At 62.0% G+C, this 22,584-nt stretch overlaps 2 protein-coding genes across 13 annotated transcripts in view; one reads left to right on the top strand and one right to left on the bottom strand.

The window, feature by feature from the left end:
• Window positions 1-9,463, bottom strand: part of AP3D1 (adaptor related protein complex 3 subunit delta 1) — a 48,538-nt gene extending 39,075 nt beyond the window's left edge. The window contains exons 1-2 of one of the 3 annotated variants that reach the window (XM_036234169.1): window positions 8,920-9,463; window positions 6,712-7,050 (exon numbers count right to left, since the gene is read on the bottom strand). The gene's annotated coding sequence lies outside the window, so the exon portion shown is untranslated. Of the gene's footprint in view, window positions 1-6,711 lie in introns of all 3 variants that reach the window. The other 2 variants (XM_036234168.1, XM_036234170.1) reach the window with 2 other exon arrangements.
• A 360-nt stretch (window positions 9,464-9,823) lies between these two features.
• The window catches only part of DOT1L (DOT1 like histone lysine methyltransferase), a 46,359-nt gene continuing 33,598 nt past the window's right edge, over window positions 9,824-22,584 (top strand). For 5 of the 10 annotated variants that reach the window (XM_036234164.1, XM_036234165.1, XM_016163502.2 and 2 more), the window contains exons 1-3: window positions 9,824-9,982; window positions 17,148-17,191; window positions 20,233-20,307. In XM_036234164.1, the coding sequence (XP_036090057.1) occupies window positions 9,902-9,982; window positions 17,148-17,191; window positions 20,233-20,307 (200 nt within the window). In that variant the 5' untranslated portion in view covers window positions 9,824-9,901. The remainder of the gene's footprint in view (window positions 9,983-17,147; window positions 17,192-20,232; window positions 20,308-22,584) is intronic. The other 5 variants (XM_016163494.2, XM_016163496.2, XM_036234166.1 and 2 more) reach the window with 2 other exon arrangements.

The raw sequence follows: 22,584 nt of genomic DNA, 5'->3' as shown, positions 1-22,584 counted from the left end.
CTAACACCATCGCATTGGGGGGGAGGTTTCAGGATGTGAATTTGTGGGAGCCACGTTCAGCCCGCGGCACATGCTACTTCCACCGCGACGACACGATAGGTCTAAACAACACGAAGACCATGACACAGTAAGTGGTAAAGCAAACGGGACTGGTGGGTTTTGAGTGTTGATTACTTTTGCTTTAATGACAATGTACTTAATTGCATGTTCATGTCATTTCGTTTTTAGTACTGGCTGTGTTTAACAATCAGGTCACAAAATTCCTCAACATTTAACGATGAGCCGCACGCATCTGTGGGGCAAGGGGGCCTCTTCCTCAGGTCGGAAGGGCTTGACCTCACCCGACAAGGTGTGCTGACACAGGCAGACGCAAAGGATACGAGAGACTAGAACAAGGAACTCCGCGTGCCACCGGGGCTCCCCGCCCGTTTTTAATGACTGCTGCTGAGGTACGCCTAAGGAGAAGCCGCCGCTCCCCCGGGGGTGTCTCCTTCTCTCTCGCGCCGTCGCCACACTCACCCCACGTCCGATACCAGCCGTCACCTCGGGCGTCTTGATGGGAGCTTCGCCACGGGTGGGCACGACCAGCGGTGGACTCAGTGTCCAGCTCCTCCGCCCTCCCTGGAGGGTGGGGGTGGGACTCACAGGTCCCGGCTTCTGACCAGGGCTTGTTCTGGACCAGCCCCTACCCAGGACCCCACACAGAGTCACTTTGATAAAACAAAAGACACAGCTGTCTCCCAGGAAATCCCCAGGGATTCAGGAGCCGGTGTCAGGACCCAGGGGCCGACGCCCAACATCAGATCGGATGCCGCTGCTGGTGCTCTTGCCACTGGGAAATCACAGGCGTTTTGGAGGTGGAGCCAGGGGCCGGGGGCGGAGCGCAACATGTGTCTAGTTTCTGTTCTATTATTTCACAAGGTGTTATTTACATACCATAAAATTCGCCCTTTTCAAAGTCCAGCTCGGTGGCTTTTAGTATAGTCACAGTTATACAACCATCACTACCATCTAATTCTAGAAGTTTCACCATCCAAAACCAAAAGCTAAACAACAAAAAAAACCCTGTCCCTGTCAGCAAGCAGTCGCCCCCAGCCCCTGGCGTCCGCCCACTCGCTTCCTGTCTGTGCGCGCGCCTGTCTGGGCGCGTCGCATCGGTGGAGTCGCGCGCCGTGTGGCCCTGTGTGCCCGGCGTCTCTGGCGAGCGTCGTGTGTTCCGGGTCCGTCCACACCGTGGCGAGAGTCGGCGCCTCCCCGCTTTTCGCGGCTGCCACTGCCCCGCGCGTCCGCCCCTCTCTCGATGACGGGCGCTGGGGCTGTTTCCACCATTCGGCAGTTCTGGAGACGGCGGCTGTGTGCACATCCATCTTTGCTTTTCCGAACATGTGGCGACTCTGCGTCGAACCCGAGGAACTTGTCCTCACAGCCGCTGCGCCGGCCCCGTTCCCATGAGCAACGTGCGACTCCGGCTGCAGCACGTCCCGGCGGCGCCCGGCGGCGCCCGCTTCCGACCCATCGCAGCGGGTGCGACGCGCCATCTCGCCGCGGCTTTGTTTCTGCCTCCTCGACGGCTGGTTGCGTCGAGCGTCTTCTCGTGAGCTCGTCATCCTCCTGTGCATCCTCTTTGGAGAAACGTCTGGCCAGACTCTTCTCCTCTCTTTAAATTGGAACGACTACGAGGTTCTCATCTATTCTAGGCAGGTGTCCCCCGTCAGACGTCTGACATGCGAATGTCCTCTCCGATTCTGTGGGTCGTCTTTTTCGTTTGCTCAATGGTGTTCTTTGAACCACGAGAGGTTTTTTGCTCTGATGATGCGTAATTTATCTGTATTATGTACGTTCTCGTGCATATTTTTTGGTGGACAAGTACTGTCATTTCTCTTGGCTATGTATCTGGAACTGGAATTCCTGGGTCCTGGGGCAAGTGCATGCTAGTTTTAATAGTTGACGCCAAACGGTTTTCCAAAGCGTTGTAAGAATTTAGTCCCGGCAATGGTGGGTGAGTGTTCCGATGTTATCTGTTCTCGCCACTTGGTTTTACCGACGTTTGTCCAATGAACGCACATGCAGGAGGTGACCGCTAAGGTGCCCTGTGGCAGACGAGGAGGCTGGGTCTCAAGCAGGGAGGAGGCTTGCCCCGGCCTCTCGGGTCGGTGGCAGAGCGCGAGCCATCTGGCTCAGAGTCAGAGAAACGCCTTCTGCTTCTGCCGCCGAAGGGCGGGGTCCCAGAGCGAGCGACTGGCACCGCCAGCCTCGGAGACAGCAGGCAGGCTGCCTCAGGCCCCCGGAGGCTGGGGCGGAGGGCCCCGCAACGGACCCGTCGTCTTGCATCACCTGTGGTTCTGGTAACCACAGGCACCAGGTCTGCAGGGAGGACGCGGAAAGGCTGGCAACTCCTGTCAAGATGGCGGTGTGAGCCGAGCCACCAAGGGAGGTGACGAAGGAGCCTGGATGGCCCTGCTAGTCCCCACCGCACCAGGAACTCGACCTGAAAGCACGACCCTGGGCCTCGCTTCCCCCAACCGTCGCGTGGGGCCCCGACGGTCCCTGCGGGCCCACCCTCACGGGGAGAAGGGCGGGCGAAGGCCCTACTCGTGCTGCCGCTGACGACGGCAGCGGGCGCACTTACCAGGCATTTACTGAGAGCCTCGTCTGGGGTGCCGCATGTAACGCCCGCACGGGGCTCATGCCAATCAGAGGGTGAGAGCTCCTCCAAATCACAATCTCCAAGGTGGCAGAACGGGATCGGAACCCACTTGTATTTCTACCAGGGAGTCCCACCTTCCACATCCCCCCAAGAGGGCCAATACCTGTACTGGCCAGGGCTCCGGGCCACCTGATAGGCTGTTCCCTCAAACTACAGCCGGCCGCTTTGGTGAGGGAGCTAATCCTTGTCCAGGAACCAGGGTTGCATGACAGAGTCACCTGACAATGCGGCCACAGGGCAGGGGCGGTGCCTGGGGCTCTTTTCCAAAAAGACTGTTATGGGTTTGGCGGGTGTTTGGATTTCTTGGTGGAAATGCTACCTAAAATACAAGACTGTTAAACCTGAATTTCAGATAAATGGTGAATTTTGTTCAGCATAAGTACTGCCCTTCAGTATTTGGGACCTGAAATTCAAACTATAACTATGAATCTGGCGTATCCATTTGCTAAATCTAGGGTAGGAGAACTAACAAGATTTGTCCCTGTGTGGGGACTAAATCCATGGGGACTAAATCATGTGCTATTGGGCCTGGCCCTACCAGCTCCCACCCTCCCCCAAGACCCTTCCCGCTTCCCTCCCGTGAGGACAGTCAAAACGTGTCTCATCTCTCTCTTTCCTAATTCTGACGACATCCTCCAGGAGTTCATCAGACAAAATGAGCCCGTTTTCCGAACATAAAAATACTCGCTTGTTCAACATTGCACAGAAAAACCCAGTCCAGAGGCCTGGGATCCGCAGCCGCTACTTCTGGCTTCCTCTGGGTTTCAGCAAAAGCCCCCTCCCCACTGTCCCCCTGCAGTGGTATCGCCCACCTGATGGACCCGCAGGGACGTGACTGGGGTCCCAGGAAGTTGGGTTTATGAACTCACTGTAGCAAGGGAGACCAAGTGATGGAGGAAATATGGGCGTCTTACCAAAAAGTAAGATGAGAGAGATATTATAGGATTGGGAGGTAAAGTTTAGACAATAACTACACGAAATGTAGTTTGGCAGGTTCAAAGGTAGGCAGAGCCGTGAGCGGACAGGCTGGCATTAATCAAGCTGGGGCTGAGGCGCGGGTGCAGGCTGCTGCCTCCCCAGAAACCACGTGGAGCGTGGTCTGGATGCTCTTTATTTGAAGTTCTGCACCTGGGCTGGGAACTCAGGCTGCTTCTCTGGGTCAGTGACACAGGATACAGACTCTCCAGGCAAGAGCAAGATGGTGCCTTCTCACCACGTGACGGGTCTGAGAACACCAAGTTTCCGAGTCTACAATTTTAGAGACCAACGTATCCTTACTACGCCGGCATCTTTACTGTTACCACTAAAAGACCCCAGAAACATGAGTGCCCCCAGGAGGACCAGCAGGATGGCCCATTGGGCCCAGTCCAAATCGCTGACCTACAGAGCAAGGAGCCAACTGAATGATGGTGTTCCAACCCCAGGGTCAGAGGGGCGGGGGGTACGTGTGCTGACAAGCCTCGTGAACGCGCGGCAAGGGGTGTGGACGAGCACTCCTCCAGCAGGGGCTGGCATGGCCCGCATGCTGGAGAACCTTCTGGTGCTGGCGGCCCCCGTTCCAGCACCCAGCACCGTACCGCGTCCTTGGGCGTCAGGAAGGACCTACTTAGGTACGAGTGTGTGTTCTGTACGCGCACACACACACGCACACGCACACCTATGTCCAACTGCGAGCTGCTTCCACACCCCCGGCTACACCCCGCTTTTACACAGCGTCCATCTTTCCCCACGGGGACGCCTTTCCAGAGTCATGTCCGCCGGACGGCCTTAAGCCTGGCTCAGATTCGTAACCCTCCCTCCCTGCCGAGGCATCTGTGCCTCCAGTCCTGCCAAGAACGAGCTCGCCGACCCCAGGACCCGACCCCAGGACGAAGTGAAGGAGGCGACGGGAACGCAGCAGGACTCGTGGGGCTCTGGAATCCCGCAGCCGGAGCCTGCCCTGCAGGGCCAGCCAGTGGGACTCTGCGCTACCACCGTTTCTTTAAATTGTGGCAAAACATGCAGTTTACCCTTTTCGCTATTACAAGTCGGCGGCATTAAGCACGTGGTGCAGCTGTCGCCCCCAAACCTCCCACCCACCACCAGGGCTTTCTCACCGTCCCAAACTGACAGCCCCGCTGGACGCTAACGCCCCGCCCCCCCACCCCAGCCCCCAGCATCCTGCGCGGTCCCTATGCGCCCGGCTCCCGCAGGGTCCCCGTGTGAGCGGGTTCACACGGCACCTGCGCTTTTGTGTCTGGTTTATTTATTTCACTGAACAGCGTATCGTACGGCGAGGTCCCTCCGTGCTGCAGCAGGTGTCAGAACGCCCTTCCTCTTTGAGGCCGAATAGTATTGCATTGTCTCGAGGGACCACTCGCGTCAATCTGCTCGTCCGTTGATGGCATCTGCGGGTTTCTGTCTTTTGAGCATCCTGAGTGATGCTTCTGTAAACACTTGCGTACAAGTATGTGAGTCCACTTTCGGTTCTGTTGGATAGACGCCTGGGAGCAGAATCAGCAGGTCACAGGGTGACTGTTCACCCTGTCGAGGAACCGCTCGACTGTTCTCCAGAGTGGCTGAGGGAGGACATACGTACAAAAGGACGCAAGCGCACTAACTTCGAGTGACGAGGCTTAATAGGTTGTGTCTCTGTCTTGCTGTAGCTGCCACCCAGCCCCTCCCAGGAGTCCCATAAGCCCCTTCCCACTCGACCCCCCGGAGACGACCTCTGACTTTTAACGCCATTTGTTAGTTTTTCCTGGTGTTGGACGTCGTGTTTGTGGAGTTATAAAGGAAGTCTTCGCTGTCGTTTGACAGCCTTCACCCAAGCACTCTGAGAGCCATGAAAGCTGGTGCGGGTGGCGGCAGCCCCCTCCTTTTCCAGGCTGTGTAGTGTCCCTTTGTGTGACTTGGTATGACTACCACAGTTTATTCACCCCTTCTCCTCCGGAAGGGCATTAAAATCGTTCCCAGCTGCCGACTACCGTGAATGACGCCGCTGTGAACAGTCTAGTGCCACGTCGTCCAGTGGGGACGTGGACACTTCCTTCTGTGGGCGTACCTTCACGAGGGAACTGCTCCATTTGCATTTCCACTGGAACACACGAGAGTTCCAGTGGCTCCTCAGGCTGACCGACACTCGACGTGGTCGGCCTCTTTAATTTTGGCTCTTTGGGGAGGGCACTGTCCACCACGCTTTAACATTGTCAGTCCTGAGTCCTTTGATGACATGGACCCCGATGTGATCTGATGAGAATAGCATTTTTATCTGTTTGGGTCTTCCTCTCCAAACCCAGTAATCCCAGCCAAACCATTAAGAAAAATACCAGAAAAATAAAGACCACACAAACAAATTGAGGGACAAAATAGCTGACCCAGGAAAGTTTGAGAAACTGTCACAGCTCAGAAGAGACCGGGACATAAAAAGGATGTTTGGAATAAACTAGTAATATTCAAATGAGGTCTGGACTTCAGCTAATAATCAGGGCTCAAGATTGGTTCCTTAGTTGTAACAAATGTATCACAGTAACAGGACAGTTACAAATCAGCAGAAATGGGCACAGGGTCTACAGGCACAGAACATGCTGTTCGAGCTTTGCTACTTTTTGGTGAAGCTCAATAAGAAAGGTAACAGTGTATTTTCGTGACTTGAGGGGCCTGGGCATCTTACAAGCAGTTAACAAAGGACTGCTGCCCGCCCCACGCCTGGGTTGTGAGCAGGGCTTTGGAGACCAAGGTGCTGGGGGGAGGGGGACACCTGTGGGGCATTTGGAACCACAGGAAGGATGAGCCAGGCTGGTTACAGACTGACTCGGAAGCGCCCGGGGTCCTTTTTCTCTTGGACGTGAGCACCCTCAGAGCCCGACGGCCAGCACCTGCATCTCGTGCCTGGGAACTCATACGTGCACCTGGCCTTCCGCCAGCAACCGACAGGAGTTGGTGTGAAGTGCCCCAGCCCCGCCGCCCTCGGCGGGCTCATTTCGAGGTCCTCTGATGGTAAAGGCCCGGCCGCCTCCTCTCACCTGTCTCGCTGCCGCCACGCGGTGCTCTCGTCTGCATCGCTCGGATCAGCAACCTGCACACAAGTCCTCGCTCTCGGCGTCGCTGGGGAACTGAATCCACAACAGGGGCCGTGACAGTGACAAGATTGAAATCTCTGGAAAGAGGTACAGGAGGAAGCAGAGGCCACCACGACTGGGCCCCAGCCCCTGAGCCCCAGCTCTGAGGGGCAGGTGGGACGGGCGCCGCGCCTGCCTTCCAACCCAAACCAGGTCTCAGGTTTGGCATGCCTGGCACTACTGCCTGCTGCAGGTCATCTCAGGCTGCAGGGTGACCAGGACAGTCCCTGCCCTCACAGGACTCTGCAGAAACCAACAGGTCAGAAGAACATTAGTGCAGACTCCCCCTCTCGGCACTGGGGACACCGAGGCCAGGTCTTCTCTGTGGGGGGCCATCCTGGGAACTGTGGGGCTGAGCAGCCTCCCTGACCTCACTGATGCACGCCAGGAGCACACGCAGTCAGGACAACCACAGATGTTTCCAGACCGCGCCTGGCATGCCCTGGGGAGCGGGTCGCCTGGGAAGCTGCCAGCAGGGCACTGGGCGTTCAGCCCCTTTTGCAACTGTGCCCCTCCCCCCGCCCCTCTCCTGCTGCAGAGTCCCTGTGACATGTCCCTGAACAGTAACTGCATCCTATTGGTTACTTGCCTGCTCTGGCCCTAGAACAGGGGAGCCTGTCAGGCAGGGATCCTCACCTGCTCTCTCTGCTCTTACGTCCCTAGGACCTGGAGGAGTGTCCGCCACGTAGTGAGTGCTTAATAAAGGCTCGCAGAATAAAAAAGCTGAACGAAGGGGTGAGTGGATGAATGAGTGAAGGGTGACAGCGAAGGAAGGAAGGAGGGGGCGGATCTCCTTTCGAGCTGCATGGGGGACCGAGAGCAAGCACGGGGTCAACCCTATGCGATGTGACGGGCCACCCTGGTTTGCCTGGACTGCCAGTCCTAAGACTGGGCCCGTCCTGGGCACACCGGGATGGTCACCCTTCCTACTCACGCTAACGATTCCAGCAGCAAGAGTGACAGCAAATAAAACTTCTCCTGCCCAGGCACTGCTCCAGCACTTTCTGTGTTAACCCAGGATCCTCACACAGCAGCAGCTGTTTGTCAGAGACTGGTCACTCTCCCGAGATCCCAGACAGGGAAGGGTGGGCACCCTTCCCCTCCAATGGAGGGGGCGGGGACGTGGGGAGGGGTCGAGCAGGAGCAGCTGCTGTGAGCCACTCTGGCTGGGTCAGGGTCTGAGGGAACCTGGGGGTCTCTCTGCAGAAAGTGTCAGGGGAGGGGGGAGACAGACAGGGAAGGAGAGAGAGACGGAGGTGGAAGGAAGGAGGAGGAGGAGACACGGATGGGCAGAGGAATGGTGCTGGGAGAGAGAGAGGGAGGGCGGGCGGCGGGGGGGGGAAGTGTCCTGCACCAGCGGCTCTGGCTGCTGCCATGTCCTGTGGGATGGAAGCTTAGAACAGCTCCTGAGAGCCCGTGGGACGGCTCTCCTCCCTGGCTGAAGGCGGTGTCGGGTTCCCAGGCTGGGGGGTGGGGCGCTGAGCGGGGACAGAGCAGGGACCCCTCTCTAGGACCGCCCAGACCGTCCTTGCACTCCCGCGTGTGAATGTTCCCAGGTAGCCCCACCCCCACCCCACAGTAACTGCTGTCCCGACGACGTGTCGGCCTTGGCTGGGACTTCAAAAAGTGGAAGGGGCCGCATCTGGTCCCTGGCCCTCAGCACTGCCTGTGAGTCACACGGGAGCGTGCAAGCGGCTGTCAGAGCTCCCCCGGGGCCCGGGTGCAGGCCGAACCTCTGTGAACCTCAGGCACCTCCCCGGGGAGCAGCAGCACCACCCACCCTCCTGGGAAGCTGTGACACTTGAGGGAGACGCTGAAGGGACAAGCGGCTGGCTCCCCCGCTGGCCCAGAGCCCGAGCCCAACTGTCGCAGTCAGGTGACCGTGTTAGTGAGGCCCGCGAGCGCCCACGGGATGCGCAAGTGTGTACACACGCGCGTACACACACACGCGCCTCTTGATAAGCATGTGGACGCTCACAGATGTGGACTGTGCAGCACGCACACACACGACACGTGCACAGCACACACACGCTTCCATATAAACAGCACGCGTGCACGCACGTGCAGGTATACAGGTGCGTGTTCAGCACACGCACACGCACGTACACGTACCACTGCGTGAACAGGGAGTTCCAGGCGAAGGACGGGCTCACGTGACCCCGCAGGACGCAGCTGGAGGCCGGGGAAGACCTCCCGTGGCGGCGGAAGTGCCTTCCCAGGAAACCTCCTTTTTCTTCTGAGACTTCGTCTCCCTGGCCGAGGCCGAACCGCACCGGGGCGGCGGTCACAACCCCCTTCACGCAGCCGGCTGGCTCCCTGCTAATCTCATCTGAAAAACGCCTCCGGGCCACATCTGGGATCGAGGCACTGTGACCGCTGTCACTGCCTTTCCCGCTCAAAAGGCAGCTCTGGGCGGGCAGTCCCCTCCTGGGCCAGCGGGAGTGCCCAGCGCTGGGGCTCAACGCGCAGCGTCCCTGTCCAGCGCGTCCCGTACCTCGAGCTCGAGCGGCGGCCTGAGCTGCGGCCGCCGCATTTCACGGCGGATTAGGGTTTTAGTACGAGGCGCGGGGCGGGCTGGGGGGCCCCCCTCTCCAGGCCGAGGCTCGAACCCGCCAGCGCGGGCCGCGCGGGGTCTCCCCGGGTCCCCGCGAACGCCGGCGGGACGCGCGAGGGCAGCCGAGGACGCGCGAGCGTGCGTGCGTGCGTGCGGGCGAGCCCACGGGGCGGGGCGGCGGGGGGGGCGCGCGCGGCGCGGCGGGCGGGGCAGCGGGCGCGCGCCGCCTCCTCGCGCCGGGCCCCCCCCGCGCGCGCGCGGCGAGTGGTTCGGCCCGGCCCCCGGCTCATTGTGCTCGCCTCACGCCGGCCCAAGATGGCGGCGGCGCTGGCGGCCCCGGGCCTGTGACCACAAAGAGGGAGCCGGGGGCCGGACGGGAGCGCGGCGGCGGCGGCGGCGGCCGAGGCCCAGGCCGGGCCCCCTCCCCTCAGCCTCCCGCCCTCCCGCCCGCCCTCCTCCGCCCGCCCCGCCCCCGCCCGCGGCGCCCCGCCCCTCCCCCAACCGCCCGACTAGCATGGTGCGGCGGCCGCGCGCGCCGACATGGGGGAGAAGCTGGAGCTGAGGCTCAAGTCGCCCGTGGGGGCCGAGCCCGCCGTCTACCCGTGGCCGCTGCCGGTCTACGTGAGTACCGCCCCTCCCCTGCGCCTGCCCGCCGCCCCTCCCCCCGGACCCCCGCCCTGCCGCGGCGCGCGCCGGGCCCACCGGGCAACGGAGCAGCGCGGGGCGCGACGCGCTCCTGGCGCCCGCGCTCCCGCCCGTCCGCGCCGGGGGTCCCCGCGGCCGTTTCCAGCCCCAGCGCGAAGGGTAGGCAGCGGGCAGCCCGGGCCGGGGGGCGCGAGCGCGGACGCGGGGACCCCGCGCCTCCGAGGGCCGCCCGAGCCCGGGCTGCCGTTGCCTTGCGGGGCCGGCACCCCTGTTCCCCCGGCCCTCGCCCCCCACCCCGCGCCAGGGCGGCCGGCAAGCTCGCTCTCCCGTGTTTTGTGTTTTGACATTCACTGTTTCTGTTTGTTTGTTTTTTTTCTTTTGGGTAGTTTATTCTTTGAGCTGTCAATGGGCTCACCTTTATTTTTATTTTAGGGGACACCCTTTCCTTCTTCCTCTCCCTAGTTTTTTCTTTGTATTTTTTTTTTCTTTTGGCATTTTGTACCTCTAACCTCGGGTGGCAGAACTGGCCCGAACAGAATGAGGCATTCAGTCTAGTAGTCTTGAGTGGGTGGCCGGCCGGACCCTTGGAAAGGAGGCTTTCTGTCCCCTTAATCTTGAGTGACCCTTGGAAAATGATAGGCTGAGCGGAAATTTTCAAAGGCGTCCGTTCCCTGGGTGATTCCAGAAATGCAGGGCGCGCGGGGTGGGCGCCCCGGTCTCGCCCGTGGGTGCGGGCCTGGTGCGCCTTACTGTCCCCGCGTCCCCGCTCGGGCTGGGCAGTGTGCCGTTGAGGGGGGAGCGCAGCAGGCGCCGTGGGCGGGCGTCTTGGGGCGCCCTTTCGCGCGCTGGTCTTGCGGGGGGTGACGGCGCCTCCAGGGGACCCGGCGGGGAAGCCCGCGCGCTCCGCCTCTCGCGCGCGCTGGGAGTGTGTCAGTTTTTGGAAACGTCGCGGCCGGGGGCGGGGTCGGAACGGAGGGACCGCCTAGGAGTCGGTGTCGGCTCCTCGGCCCGGGTTTTCCGCGGTCGGCGGGTTTCGTGGTTCCCAGCTCGCTGCGCGCCGGCCCTTTGGAGTTTCTCTCATCCCGCAGCCGGAGTCCAGGTTGAGCCTGGCTCTGGCTTTTCCGGTTGGGCCACTCTGGGGTGCGTCCGGGGGGCGGCCTGAGCCGTGGACAGGGCGGGGACACGTCCCAGGCGACGGAAATAAAGTGGGAGAAGCTTCAAAACACCAACCTTTCCACTGGCTTCCCTCTCCCTGTGCCCCTGTGGCTAGCCAGTGCGTTGTTTAAAATATAATCACTTCTCATTCTTAGCGGACACGCAGTGTACTTCGCCCTGTCTAGCATGCAGGCCACGGGTGTTGACCGATCAGGGCGATCAGACAGCGGGAGGACCACGGCGCTCCTCAGCGTGGTTCTGCAGCCCGTCGCCGTCCACCCACGTCACACCTCTTAGCCACCGCCGACCTCCCTCTAGCCCTACGCTTTTGTCTTTTCCAGAAAGTTAGATCAATGGACTCAGCAGAGTTTCCATCCTGGCTGCTGCCGCTCAGCAGACATCCCTGAGGTTTGCGCGTGTTGAGCGGGTATTAAAAAGTCTCCCCTTTTCCTTGCTGTGTCGTAGTCCAGTTTTGTTGATCCAGTCACCTGCCAGTGGCAGGACAGTGCCATGTTTCCAGTTTCGGAGGGATTAGAAGCAAAGTGGCTCTAGACACCCTCAGGCAGGTTTTTGCGTGAACTTGAGCTTCAGCTCCCTTGGGGAGGTGCAGCAGCAGGGCGGGGCGCGTGCCGTGCAGAGCGCGGTCAGCGGCGTTTCCCAGCGCTGCTGCTGCTCAGAAACCGGCATTTCTGAGTGCGGCCCGAGTTAAGCCCAGTGTGACCCAGCGTCCAGGCATCTCACGCTGAGGGGCGGGTTCACTGGAGACACGCTTGTCGGCTTGTCTGTCACCTGCTTCTGTTCTGGGCGGAGCAAAGCCACAGGGATTTGGCGCCCCCGTGAGTAAGGCCTCCTGGTCGGGACTGGCTTTCTAGTGGCGAGTGGTCTGGACTGCAGAGCGTCTCTCCTCGCTGGCCCTGGCTCCGCTTGGCAGCGGACGAGGGCGTGCTGCCCGCCGGGCCGGGCGCCCCGCCTGACGTCAGCAGGCCCCTTTCTGGCACAGCTCTCCCACCGCCACGCCAGCCCGGCGAAGTTCGCAGCTAGCCGCCAGGGCCGGCAGCAGCTAACAGCTTTACAGTGACGTCTGTCAACCTTCCGTGTCCCCACCGAGAAATTGTATTTTTTCACGGGAAACGAGGGGGTGGTACTCTGAGTGAGTTCATGTTCTGTGATGATTCGATGATGAATACGCTACGAAAATGGGCTACTTCAGAAGCTTCAGAGTTCAGAAGGTCAGCTTACTCGTGACCACGCATTTGAGATGACTGAGCTTGCTTGTTCACTGATTCATTCATTCTGCAAGCACCTCCTGAAAATTTGCAGCGTTCCCAGGGGCACAGAGGACAGTAGACAATGTTCTTTTTCTCGAGAAACTTAGGCATGAAGGACAGTGGAGATGTGTAAACACAGGATAGCAGAGTTATAGTGCCCTGTGCAGGGTCAGCTGAGGTCCCAGAGGGAGGAACTGCCAGTTTTGCTCTGGGGGAGGTGTGGGCGGCTTGTCGGAGGAGGGGGCATTGGTAAGAGGAAATGCACACAGCCACAGCCGGCCACACTTGAAGTGTCCGGACTCGGAAATTGGCTTTTTGTGCAATTAACAAGGCGGGGGGGGAGGCTGGGTGAGTTCTGTTCCTTCAGTGACTTTGAGTTCCCGTTAGCCACTGGCAGTTCACGGCGGTGTCGTTTCTAAAGCAGGATGGCCCTTGGGTGGGAAACTAGGTCTCAACTCGCGGGGGAGTAAGTGGCATCTTGGGTTGCCTGGTGGCAGGGCAGGCGCCCGTGCGTGGGGGGGTGTGCAGGGGCCCTTCACTTGGGTGAGTCGGCAAGGCTGTGGGTGGCGGAGCAGCTCCAGCATGACTGTCCCCGCCCCCAGCTTCCTCCTGGGGAGCCCACGACCCTCTGATGAGTACCCCAGAGTAGTCATGCCCTTAACGCTGGCAGTGAGTAGTAGCTGAGTGGGCGGCATCGCAAGCCGGCCATCCTGTGACTCAGAAGATATTTTCTGATCTGACCTCCGAGGGTGAGTCCCGCCTAATCCTCCCCCAGGTGGCAGGCGGATTAACCCTTCCCAGACTACCCGTGGGTGAGGTAGCGGGTGTGCCAGGGGAAAGGATGGCGGAAGAACCTGGTGCGCGCACGCGTGGCTGTCAGTCTTGCTGGTCTGGTCCCTGAGGTTCACATGTCTGCTGTGCTGTCACCGACGGGCGGGAGCCACAGGAGGCCGGGGACTCGTGCGCTCACTGGAGCTGCAGGGGGCCCGCCTACGCATCTCCCTCTGGGGCTGCCGACCTTTTTCCTTAATTAAACTTTTTTGAGATAATCGTGGATTCTTGTCCAGCCATAAGTAATAACAGAGCTGCTCCACGTTCTCGTTCCTCAGTTTCCCCCAGTGGTGGCATCTCACGCAGCCAGAGAACAGTATGTGGTTATGGTTATCTTCACTTAATCCCAGAAACCCGTCCGGATGAGCAGCTCACCCGCCCGGCCCCTCCCCAGCCCCCCGACAGCCACTCACCTGCTTCCTCTCTCCGGACACGCGTGTTCTGGACGTTCCGTGTCCGTGGAGTCACGCGCCGTGTGGCCTTGTGCGTCTGGCGCCTCTCGCTGAGCGTCATGTGTTCAGGGTCTCCCCTCTTTTCACAGCCGAGCGGTGCTCCCTTATGAGGGTTGTGGGGGCCTAGGCCCCGGGGAGGCATTCCCCCGGCCTTCATGCCGGGGGTGGCGGTGACCTCAAATGAACTGGTGTGGCCATAATAGTGACCCCTTGGTGGAGGCGGAAACAGGTGGAGTTCTCAGCAGCTCACCAGGGACTGGCTTTCCAGGCACCGGGGTCGAGTCTGTGCCCGCCCCCTGGTGGCGGGGCCGTCTGTCGCGTTCTCCCAGGCCAGCCAGGTCTCTGCCACCGCCACGCCTGCCGTCCACGGCCAGGGAGACCGGCCGCCCCAGGCAGGCGCCCTGCCTTCGGGGTCTAGTCTCCTCCCGTTTTCCTGCTCGCATTTTAAAACTGCCCACACAGCACATTCCCTGTCCACTGCAGCCCCCACGTCGCGATGTCCGTCTGCCCTGTGCCCTCCCTGGCCCAGCTGGTTCCATCGCGTCCACGTACCATCTGTGAGTGGGCCTCCCGTGCAGTGGGCACTCGTGTGGCGGCCAGCGACAGCCCGTCCTGAGTCCCTGTGGTCAGCGCCAGGAGCCCTTTTGCTCTATTTGCTTTGGATTTGGGCACCAGCTATGGGAAGTGGCCCGGTACCCCCACTCCCGGGGCTCTAGAGTAGAGTGGAGCCACCAGGGGAAAAGGCTGCGCCTCAAAAGCAGAAGTGGGCACCCTTGTTGCATGACAGTCTGTGCAGCCCACAGGGGGCCGAGGACAGGGTGGCCAGAGCCCAGAGTCGCCCTCGATCTCCTGGGGATTCGCAGTCACCCCACTTATCTGGGAGTCAAAGGAACGCGCTTCTTCCGCCTGCCAGCGAGGGCTGCTTCGGCAGAGTGGGGGCCCTGGGAACCCGGGCCGCATGTGGGTTCCGGGCGCAGACCTGCTGAGTCCTACACCGTGGGGCCACAGGCACCTGCTCTCAGCAGCCCTGCGAGGGTTCCGATGCTTGTCACCGTGGGAGACGCTGCCCTCCGCTGTGCGTGGTCCTGCGGGTGACGGTATGCCTCGCAGGTCACTTCCTGTTGCCGGTGGCGGTGAGGGGAGGGGTTGGTGGTGGATTCATTGCCAGCAGGGCCGGTGCCCCCGCGGCCCCCTGCACGTGCCGCTCTACTGGCCTCTCGTCTCCGTCTCCGGCCCAGCTTATACTCTGGGCACACGCACGCCGGAAGTCGTGTAGACTCAGAACGGACTGGGTGTCAGTGCTTAAAACGGGACGCGTACCTTCTGGTCTGGACTCCTCGGGAGGTGGGGGCAAGCAGGCGGCATGCCGGAGCCATGTCCTGACCTGCAGCGGACCTCGGGTTCCCGGTGCTGTTCTGAGGTTTGTTCCGGGGAGGAGGCAGCCGGGCACCTGCTGGCTGTAACAGCGACCCCCCGCCCAGCCCTCCGCGGCCATCGAGCCCGGCTGCCCCCCCGAGGGCAGCCTGGAAAAGCAGGCCGCGGGCCTCTCGCCCTCACCGGGCTGGGGAGGCGAGTGGTCCCGGACGGGGCAGCTTGGCGTGACGATGGCCTCCTGCGCGGCGCTCCGCGTAAGACAGGGCAGTGGCACGCAACTCGGGACGCTTTCGCGCCTCCCCCGAGTGGGGGGCCTGGGGAATCCCGGGCACGCGCCGCCCCGCTGTCCCGGCGGCCGCCGTGTCCGTGTGGCTGGTGCACGTGGAGACGAGAGCGGGGGCCAGTCCGAGGCAGCGGGAAGGACCTCCTGCCGAGCCGAGCAGGGCCGCCGACGCCCGCTGTGGGGGGGGGGGCGTGAGGGGGGAGGCGCGAGGGTGTCCCTGGGCACCCAGGCCCGGCCGGGCCCTACATCCAGCGTTCTTCGGGGCTGCTCCCGTCTGACCTTTGCTGGCGGCTTCTGCACTCTGGCCTGCGAAGGCCGGTGGAGCAAGAATGGGCCACGGCCACGAGGTCACGAGCCGTCTGACTGACAGTGACCAGGGCTTTGGAAGTGACACCTCTCACGGAGAATCGCGGGTGGAAACCGGCTCGCCCGGGCCGGGCCACTCTGCCAGCCCGGGAGGCGCTTCCTTCTGCCTTCGTTTTGGCCTAAAAGCCGGGACAGTGCGAGTTGTCCCATCACAGCTAAGACGAAAGTCTGGCACCTGCGCCCGTCCGGGCTGCAGCCGTGCGCCAGGACAGTTACTGCCGGCCCGGGCCCAGTGGGGCCGCCAGGTGCGTTGCACTCTGGCGCTTGTGAGTCACGCCGCGGTGGACGGGACGCGTGCCCTCGCCCCGCCCCGCCGTGGCCACTCAGCGGGGCTCGGCAGCAGCCGCCCTGTCCTGAGTGACCTGCAGGCATCCCGAACACCAGACGGCTGCTTTTCCCTTTCCTGGAGGAGTAAGGCTTTGCACGGGAAGCTGCAGGCAAGGTCCAGATCAGGCAGGGCCAGAGACGGGACGTGGGGAGGGTCGCGGGGAGGACTGCTGACGGGGCCGGGACTTCTTTTTGGAGTGGTGGAAGATTCTGGAGCTAGTGCAGTGGTCGCACATCTCAGAAAGTAGTCAGAGTCACTGAACCGTGGACTCGGAACAGGTGAGCTCTGTCCCGTCCGAATCACATCTCAGAGCTCTTACTTAGAACAAGGCGGAGTAGGACTCGGGGTGCGTGAGGAGTTGGCACGCTGTTGTCGACTGCCGGGATACGCCAGGAACTGCTCCAGGCCCCTGCCCGGGGTCGCCGTCCTCCTGCAGAGTGGTGGAGATGGCGGCGGGGCTGAGAGGCACTGTCGGCGTCACAGAGCAGCTGTCGGCCGGCCTCCCTGCTGGTCCCCTGGCCGCAGGCTCGTACCCTTCTTGGGCATGCCCTCCACCTTCCCGGTTCTGCGAAGTTTGGGTGACCTGCCTGCTGAGATGCCGGCAGATGTCCTGGAACGCCCCGACCTTCCTCTGCAGGATGGTGCCACGGCAAGCCCCGACGCAGTGGGCGCGGTGCCGGCCCGGTGGCTTGGTCGTCTGTGGAGGATGGCCTTTGCTTTCCTGGTGGCGGCTTCCGGTGTCTCCCATCTTACAGATGGGGAAACAGCGGCCCGGGAGTTCTGTAACTCAGCCAGGGCTGTGGCATCTGAGCTGCGGGGCTCCAGGACACGAGCCAGTGGGCACTGCGCGTGGGGGGGGGGGGGTCGAGGCAGACACTCCCACTGCCCCTTGCCCACCGCCTGCAGGGGCGGGGAGCGCCCCGGGTGCAGACCCCGCCCCAGGTCAGCATGTCACGTGGGCAGGGGTCCCGGGATGGCACCCCAGGGCCACAGCAGGGCGTGGGAACTCCGGGGGCCAGGAAATGCAGAGGTGGGCCACCCGGGCTGCCTGGTCCGCTCTAAACCCTGTCCCTCTGTTTTCCAGGACAAACACCACGATGCTGCTCACGAAATCATCGAGACCATCCGGTGAGTGTGGCGTTGCCGGCGGGCCTGGCCCGGGGCGTCTGCGTCCTGGCGCTCCCCGTCAGCATCTCGGGAAACGTCGGAGAAGTGGGTGCGGGAGCTCGGCCCGAGGAGTCCAGGCCGCCGTGCGCCTGGCCGGTGCCCCCTGAGCCCCAGCTTCCGGGGGACGGGGGTGGGCGCCCGAGCCGCAGCACCTCCAGCGCGCCCAGGCCAGGCGCGGGGTGTGTCAGTGACGACCTCGCTCGTCCTGTGCCCGCGTTCCCTAGCGGCCGGCCGCCTCCCGCGCTCCTCGTGTCCCCCGCACTCCGCCCGCCTCGGGCCTGGACCGGCGGCCCCGCGTAGAGGGACGCAGTTCCTTCTCCCGTCCCCCGGGCACTCGCCCCACGGCTCTGGGCTCGGCCTCCCCGCCGGCGGCCACCGCCGCACTGCCATCGTCCCCGGCCGCGTGCCCGGGGGCCGCGCCAGTGCTGCCGGTCTTCTGTACCCGGCGCCCCCCGCGCAGCCCCCTCCTCGATGGCTGGGCGTCTGCGCCGCTCCGGGGAGCCTCTGCCTCCGAGGTGCGCGGCGCTCTCCGCCTTCCTCCACAAGCTCGCGGGTTTGGGCTTTTACCCTCAGGCTCAAGACCAGTTGTGAGTTCGTTTTGATTTGTGTCAGGTGGAGTTTGTCATCCTGGGGGCCAAGATTCGTTTTGCTCCCCACCTGCCGCTTGGCTGCTGCAGCCTGGTCTGAGGGGCTCCTCGCCCCCACCGAGCTGGTCCACCCGCGCGCGCTGGGTCTGCGGGCCTCCTCCAGGGCCACCCTCTCCTGGTGACCGCGGGTCTGTAGTGAGTCCCGAAAGGAGAAGGGCAGCCTCGCAACTGCGCCGCTACCATTTAAGGGTGTTGGGCTCGCCCCAGTTCGCCGCCCGTGAGTCCGTTTTAGGATTAGCCTTGTCTGTTTCTCCCAAAAAGCTGTGCAGGAAGCCTCGCAGGGCCTTCCGCAGAGTGGCTTTGAGTGTGCAGCTCAGTTCGAGAAGGTGTAACAAGGGTGAGCCTTGTGTCCCGTGAACCTCGTTCGTCTGCCGGTTTGTGTCGTCTTTGATTTTTCTCAGCAGTGTTTTATGGATTTCCACACAGAGGTCCTGCAAATCTTTCATGAAAACGACCCCTAAGTGTTTGTTTTGATGCTATTTTAAGTGGCATTTAAGTTTTTCCTTTTTCTAAGTCTTTGCTGCCGACGTACAGACACGGCTTATTTTTGCATGTTGTCTTTGTGTCTTGTGACCTTGCTGAATTCACGTCTCAAGTTCCAGAAGCGTCTCTGTAAGTTCCTTACGATACACTGAACCGTGTCTGAGTGGAGACGATTCGCTTCTCCGGGTGCGGGAAACACTGCCCGTTCGTTCCTTGCGCCCTGTGGCGCTGGCCGGGACCTCTGTCTAGTGCGGTGTCTGAGAGAGGGCGCCTGCAGGCGTCGTTACCTGTGCCCCCCCCCCCCACCGCCGGGGGAGCGCATCTTGCACCGGTGTGGCGTTCGCAGCCCGAACCCCATGTGCCCCCGCACAGAGGCCTCGCACAGGGACGTGCTCGCTGGGAGAGAAGGGGTTCACGGTGCAAGCGCAGGAGCCCAGGGCTGTGACGCAGGGACCCTCAGGGCTGTGGAGCACAAGGGAGGTGGCATGTGGCTGGCACAGCTGGCCCTGGCGACCGAGTTCGGATGGGTCTCGGGGGAGTGCCTGGACCTCTGAGGCGGATTGCGGCCCGTGTGTGTGCAGGGGCCTCAGCTGCAGCTGGTGTGAGAAGTCACGCTTCCTGCGAGGGAGGGCGTCTCGCTGGGTGGCCCAGGGACGCAGGGTCAGCGCCATTCCTTCTTAGTCCAGCGCCCCTGTGCCCCTGGCGGAGCCCAGAGTCGGGTGCAGGCAACACAGGGCGGGTCTCCTGGTGACAGCAGCTCCAGGCCTGGCCGCTCCCCTGCCCCTGACCACAGCCTCCCCGTTTCCAGTCTCCCGGGTGGCAGGCCAGCAGGGACTGCCTTTTGTCACGTGTGCGTCTGCATCCGTTGAGATGTCTGTACTGTTTCTCTCTCCGTTACCCGTCACCGTGGCGGATCGCAGCTATCAACTTCGGTGTTAAACATCTTCGTCCTGGGATAAACCCCATTCGATTGGGCAACGGCGATGAGTCCGTCGGACTAGCGTTTTTGAAGGCTTTGTGTCTGTCCGCGAGAGGTGCCGGCCTGCGGGTCACCTGTTACGTCTTCGCAGGGCTGCGTCTGCCCTGACTTTGGAACCAGAGTGCCGTTGGCCTCGTGGGCTTGGAGCACTGTGGGGGGCTTGGCGTCCTTCCTTCTCGCAGGGCTCAGCAGCGGAGCCGTCTGGGCCCGGCGCTGTCTCCGTGGGTGGCACTTGCTCAGGAAATCAAGCCTGTCGCAGGGCCAGGGCCAGTCAGACGTTCTGCTGCTTCCGGTGTCAGTTTTGGTGATCTGTGTGTTTCAGGAAGTTTTTCGTCTCAATTGTCGAAGTCTTAGGCGCGCAGTTTTTCGTCACTTTCCTTTTATTCTCTGTGCGATCTACAGTGATGACGCTATTTTCCGTGCTTTTTTCGAGGTCGTATCGGGACCCCAGGAGGCTCGTGCCTTGGGATTGGCCGGTGCGTGTCCGTGTTAACCTGCGGGTTCTTCCCCCACGTCCTTTTCTTGCCGTGTGTCTTCGAAGAAGCTCCGTTGTCGCGGGGCAGTTAACTCTTCAAGCATAATTCCCCTCTGGTTTTAGTCTCCATGCTGCTTTCCAGCTGCCTGGTTTCTTTTGCCCTGTGACGTGCAAACCCACGCGGGCCCCCAGCCATCGCCGTTGGAGCCGGAAGCCACGCGGAGCCTGCGTGCTCGCAGCCTCGCCGTAAACTTGACAGCGTTCCCTCGAGGCGGTGCCTCCCTTCCCTGTCCCGCTGTGACTCAGTGATGAGGATGTTTTCTCTCTGTATTGGAAAGTGAACGGTGTTTAAGGAAGTGGAGGAGGAAGCGTCGCGTGTGTCGTGGTCCTCATTGTAGCGTCTGCTTTCGGATTTCAGATGGGTCTGTGAGGAAATCCCGGACCTCAAGCTCGCCATGGAGAACTACGTCCTCATTGACTACGACACCAAAAGGTAAGCCGGCTCTTGCCTGGCCGCTCGTCCGCCGGGCTGGGGACCCTGCCGGGACGCAGCTGCCAGGCGCCTCTGCTGCGCCGTGGGCTGCCCTGTCAGGGCCCGCCGTAGGCTCCGCCGGGCTGTTTTGGTAGATGTTTATCAAACGTTGGCAGGGGCTGGCGGAGTGAGGGCCTAATCGAGAACGCCACACAGTGGACGCGAGTCGGTCCGCGTGAATCGCCCGACTTAGTTGCCGTTTTCGCAGCCGGTGACCCCGGAGCTGGCATGGCCTGCAGCCCCGGCCCGGCCTGCAGCCCCGGCCCAGTCAGTCCCAGAGCAAGCCAGCTGACTGTGCCTAGCCCTTTGACCGCGTCTGGCCGTTTCCTGCAGTGCAGGCTGATCTCAGAGCAGAGTCCTGTGGGTGGAGCAGGGCGAGCCTGCTCTGGAATGCCCGCCTGGAATGTTTTTGTTTTCCTTTGACAAAGAACTTCATTCCTGGCTCCTGCCCAGCTGGGTGCTCAGAGGGGCTGCCATGGCCCTGCGGCCTCCCCGAAGGTGCTGCCGTCTGTGGGCGCAGGTAGTCGCCCTGACGGAGGACATGGCCGGTGGTGCCCGGAAGCCCCACTGCGGGCCCGGCGCACCTGACTCGTCGTCACTTTTGCGTTGGGGGCCCTTGACCTGCTGGTTGGCGTCTCCTGCCTTGGTCAGCCCCTGACCTGTGCCCTCACCTCCGACCCTGCTCCCACCCAAGAGTCATCACCGCTGTGGGGGGGGGGGGGGGATTGCACGCGCCTCGTCCAGGGCACCAGATGTCCAGGGCCACCACAGAGTCCTCTCGTCCTTGGGGTGAGGGCGCACGAGTCGCACCCCAACACCGGGCGGCCGCTCTGCTCCTCCCTCCACGTCCAGTTGGCTTGGGAAGCCTGCAAGGGTGTCGGAGGCTGGGAGGAGGCAGCGGGGCCAGTGTGACGGGGTCCCCTGGGGGCTGGCACGCCCTCGGGGGTCGGACGCACAGTGGGCTGTTTCCCTTTCAAGCAAGCGGACGGCAGGGCCAGCCCACAGCCAAGCTCGGATCTTCAAGGTGGAGTTTCATTGGGGCCAGGGTACGGGGACAGCCCAGGCTTTGAGCCTTCTTGCTCAGCCAGGGCCGGTCGGAGGCCGTGGGCAGCCGCTGCGGTCAGGTCGAAGGGGCAGAGTAGTAAACAGTGCCGTGGCTTCTTCCCGGGGCCTCGGGAGACGTGAGCCATGGTCCTATCGGCGAAGTGGACGCAGGGCCAGGCAGTGGGCAGGGCCTGAGGGCCGCCGTCTCCTGTGAGCCTGCGGCACCCTTGCTGCCCTTGGCCGCGGCCCCATCCTGTGCGCACGGCCGGTTCTCCAGAAGGTGCTGGTGCCGGGGCGCGTTTCTCCTGGGTTTCTGGCTCACGTGTCAGTCATCTCTGCTGCGTCTGGTCACGTCACTGTCCTTGCTGAGAGCTCATCGGGCTTTGGTGGCGGCCTCTCTGTCTTGCTCTTGAGCTCTCTAGAATTTTTAGCTGTACCCGCCATCCAAGGAAGCTGTGACCTTGTTACGTGGGCGCTGCTCTTAATCGAACCCGTTACTTTTGTTAGGCGGGAAAGTGCCCGTCCGCTCAGAGTGGACCTGGGGCCGAGGGCGAGGGCTGGGCGGGTGGCGGAGGTGCAGGCGGGGAGGGGAGCCTGTGTTCTGTTGTTCGGGGGGCACGTCCTGGGGAGGAAGCGCCTTGCCGCATCGGCAGTGTTGAGGGTCTCTCAGGGACGCTCCCTTCACACAGCACAAACACCTGGTGTAGGTCCCCTTTCAGCCCTGGGGACATTCCGCCCAGGTCCTCTGTGGGGGGCCGTCCCAGGCACTCTGGGCTATAAGATAGCATCCCTGTCCCCACCCACTTGATGCCAGGGGCACCCCCAATTGTGACAACCACAGGTGTCCCCAGACACTGCCCAGTGTCTCCAGGGGAGAGGACCGCCCCAGGTGAGCACCCCTGGGTTAGGGGATTCCACTGAAAATTAGCACCTGAAATAAAATCAGTCATGTTTGGGAGAATGTAGCTCGGTGTAAAAACTCAAACTCTCTGATTAAATGTCTAAACATGTGTTACTTGTATCTCTGAACGTTGTAGAAACCTGTGATATCTTCGCAAGCAGAAGCAATGCCCACACAGGGGATGTGCCCCCCTTTCTTCAGCACTGGGGTGTTGGGTGTGGGCCAGCAGCACCAGGCGCCGCCCCTCTGCCTGCGTCAGGGCCGGGTGGGGCCTGCGGGACCCCACCAGGGAA

The sequence above is a fragment of the Rousettus aegyptiacus genome, unplaced genomic scaffold (genome assembly GCF_014176215.1).
Source record: "Rousettus aegyptiacus isolate mRouAeg1 unplaced genomic scaffold, mRouAeg1.p scaffold_m13_p_16, whole genome shotgun sequence".
Taxonomy (NCBI): domain Eukaryota; kingdom Metazoa; phylum Chordata; class Mammalia; order Chiroptera; family Pteropodidae; genus Rousettus; species Rousettus aegyptiacus.
The sequence above is the reverse complement of the archived record's forward strand: the minus strand, read 5'-3'. Positions and strand labels throughout refer to the sequence as shown.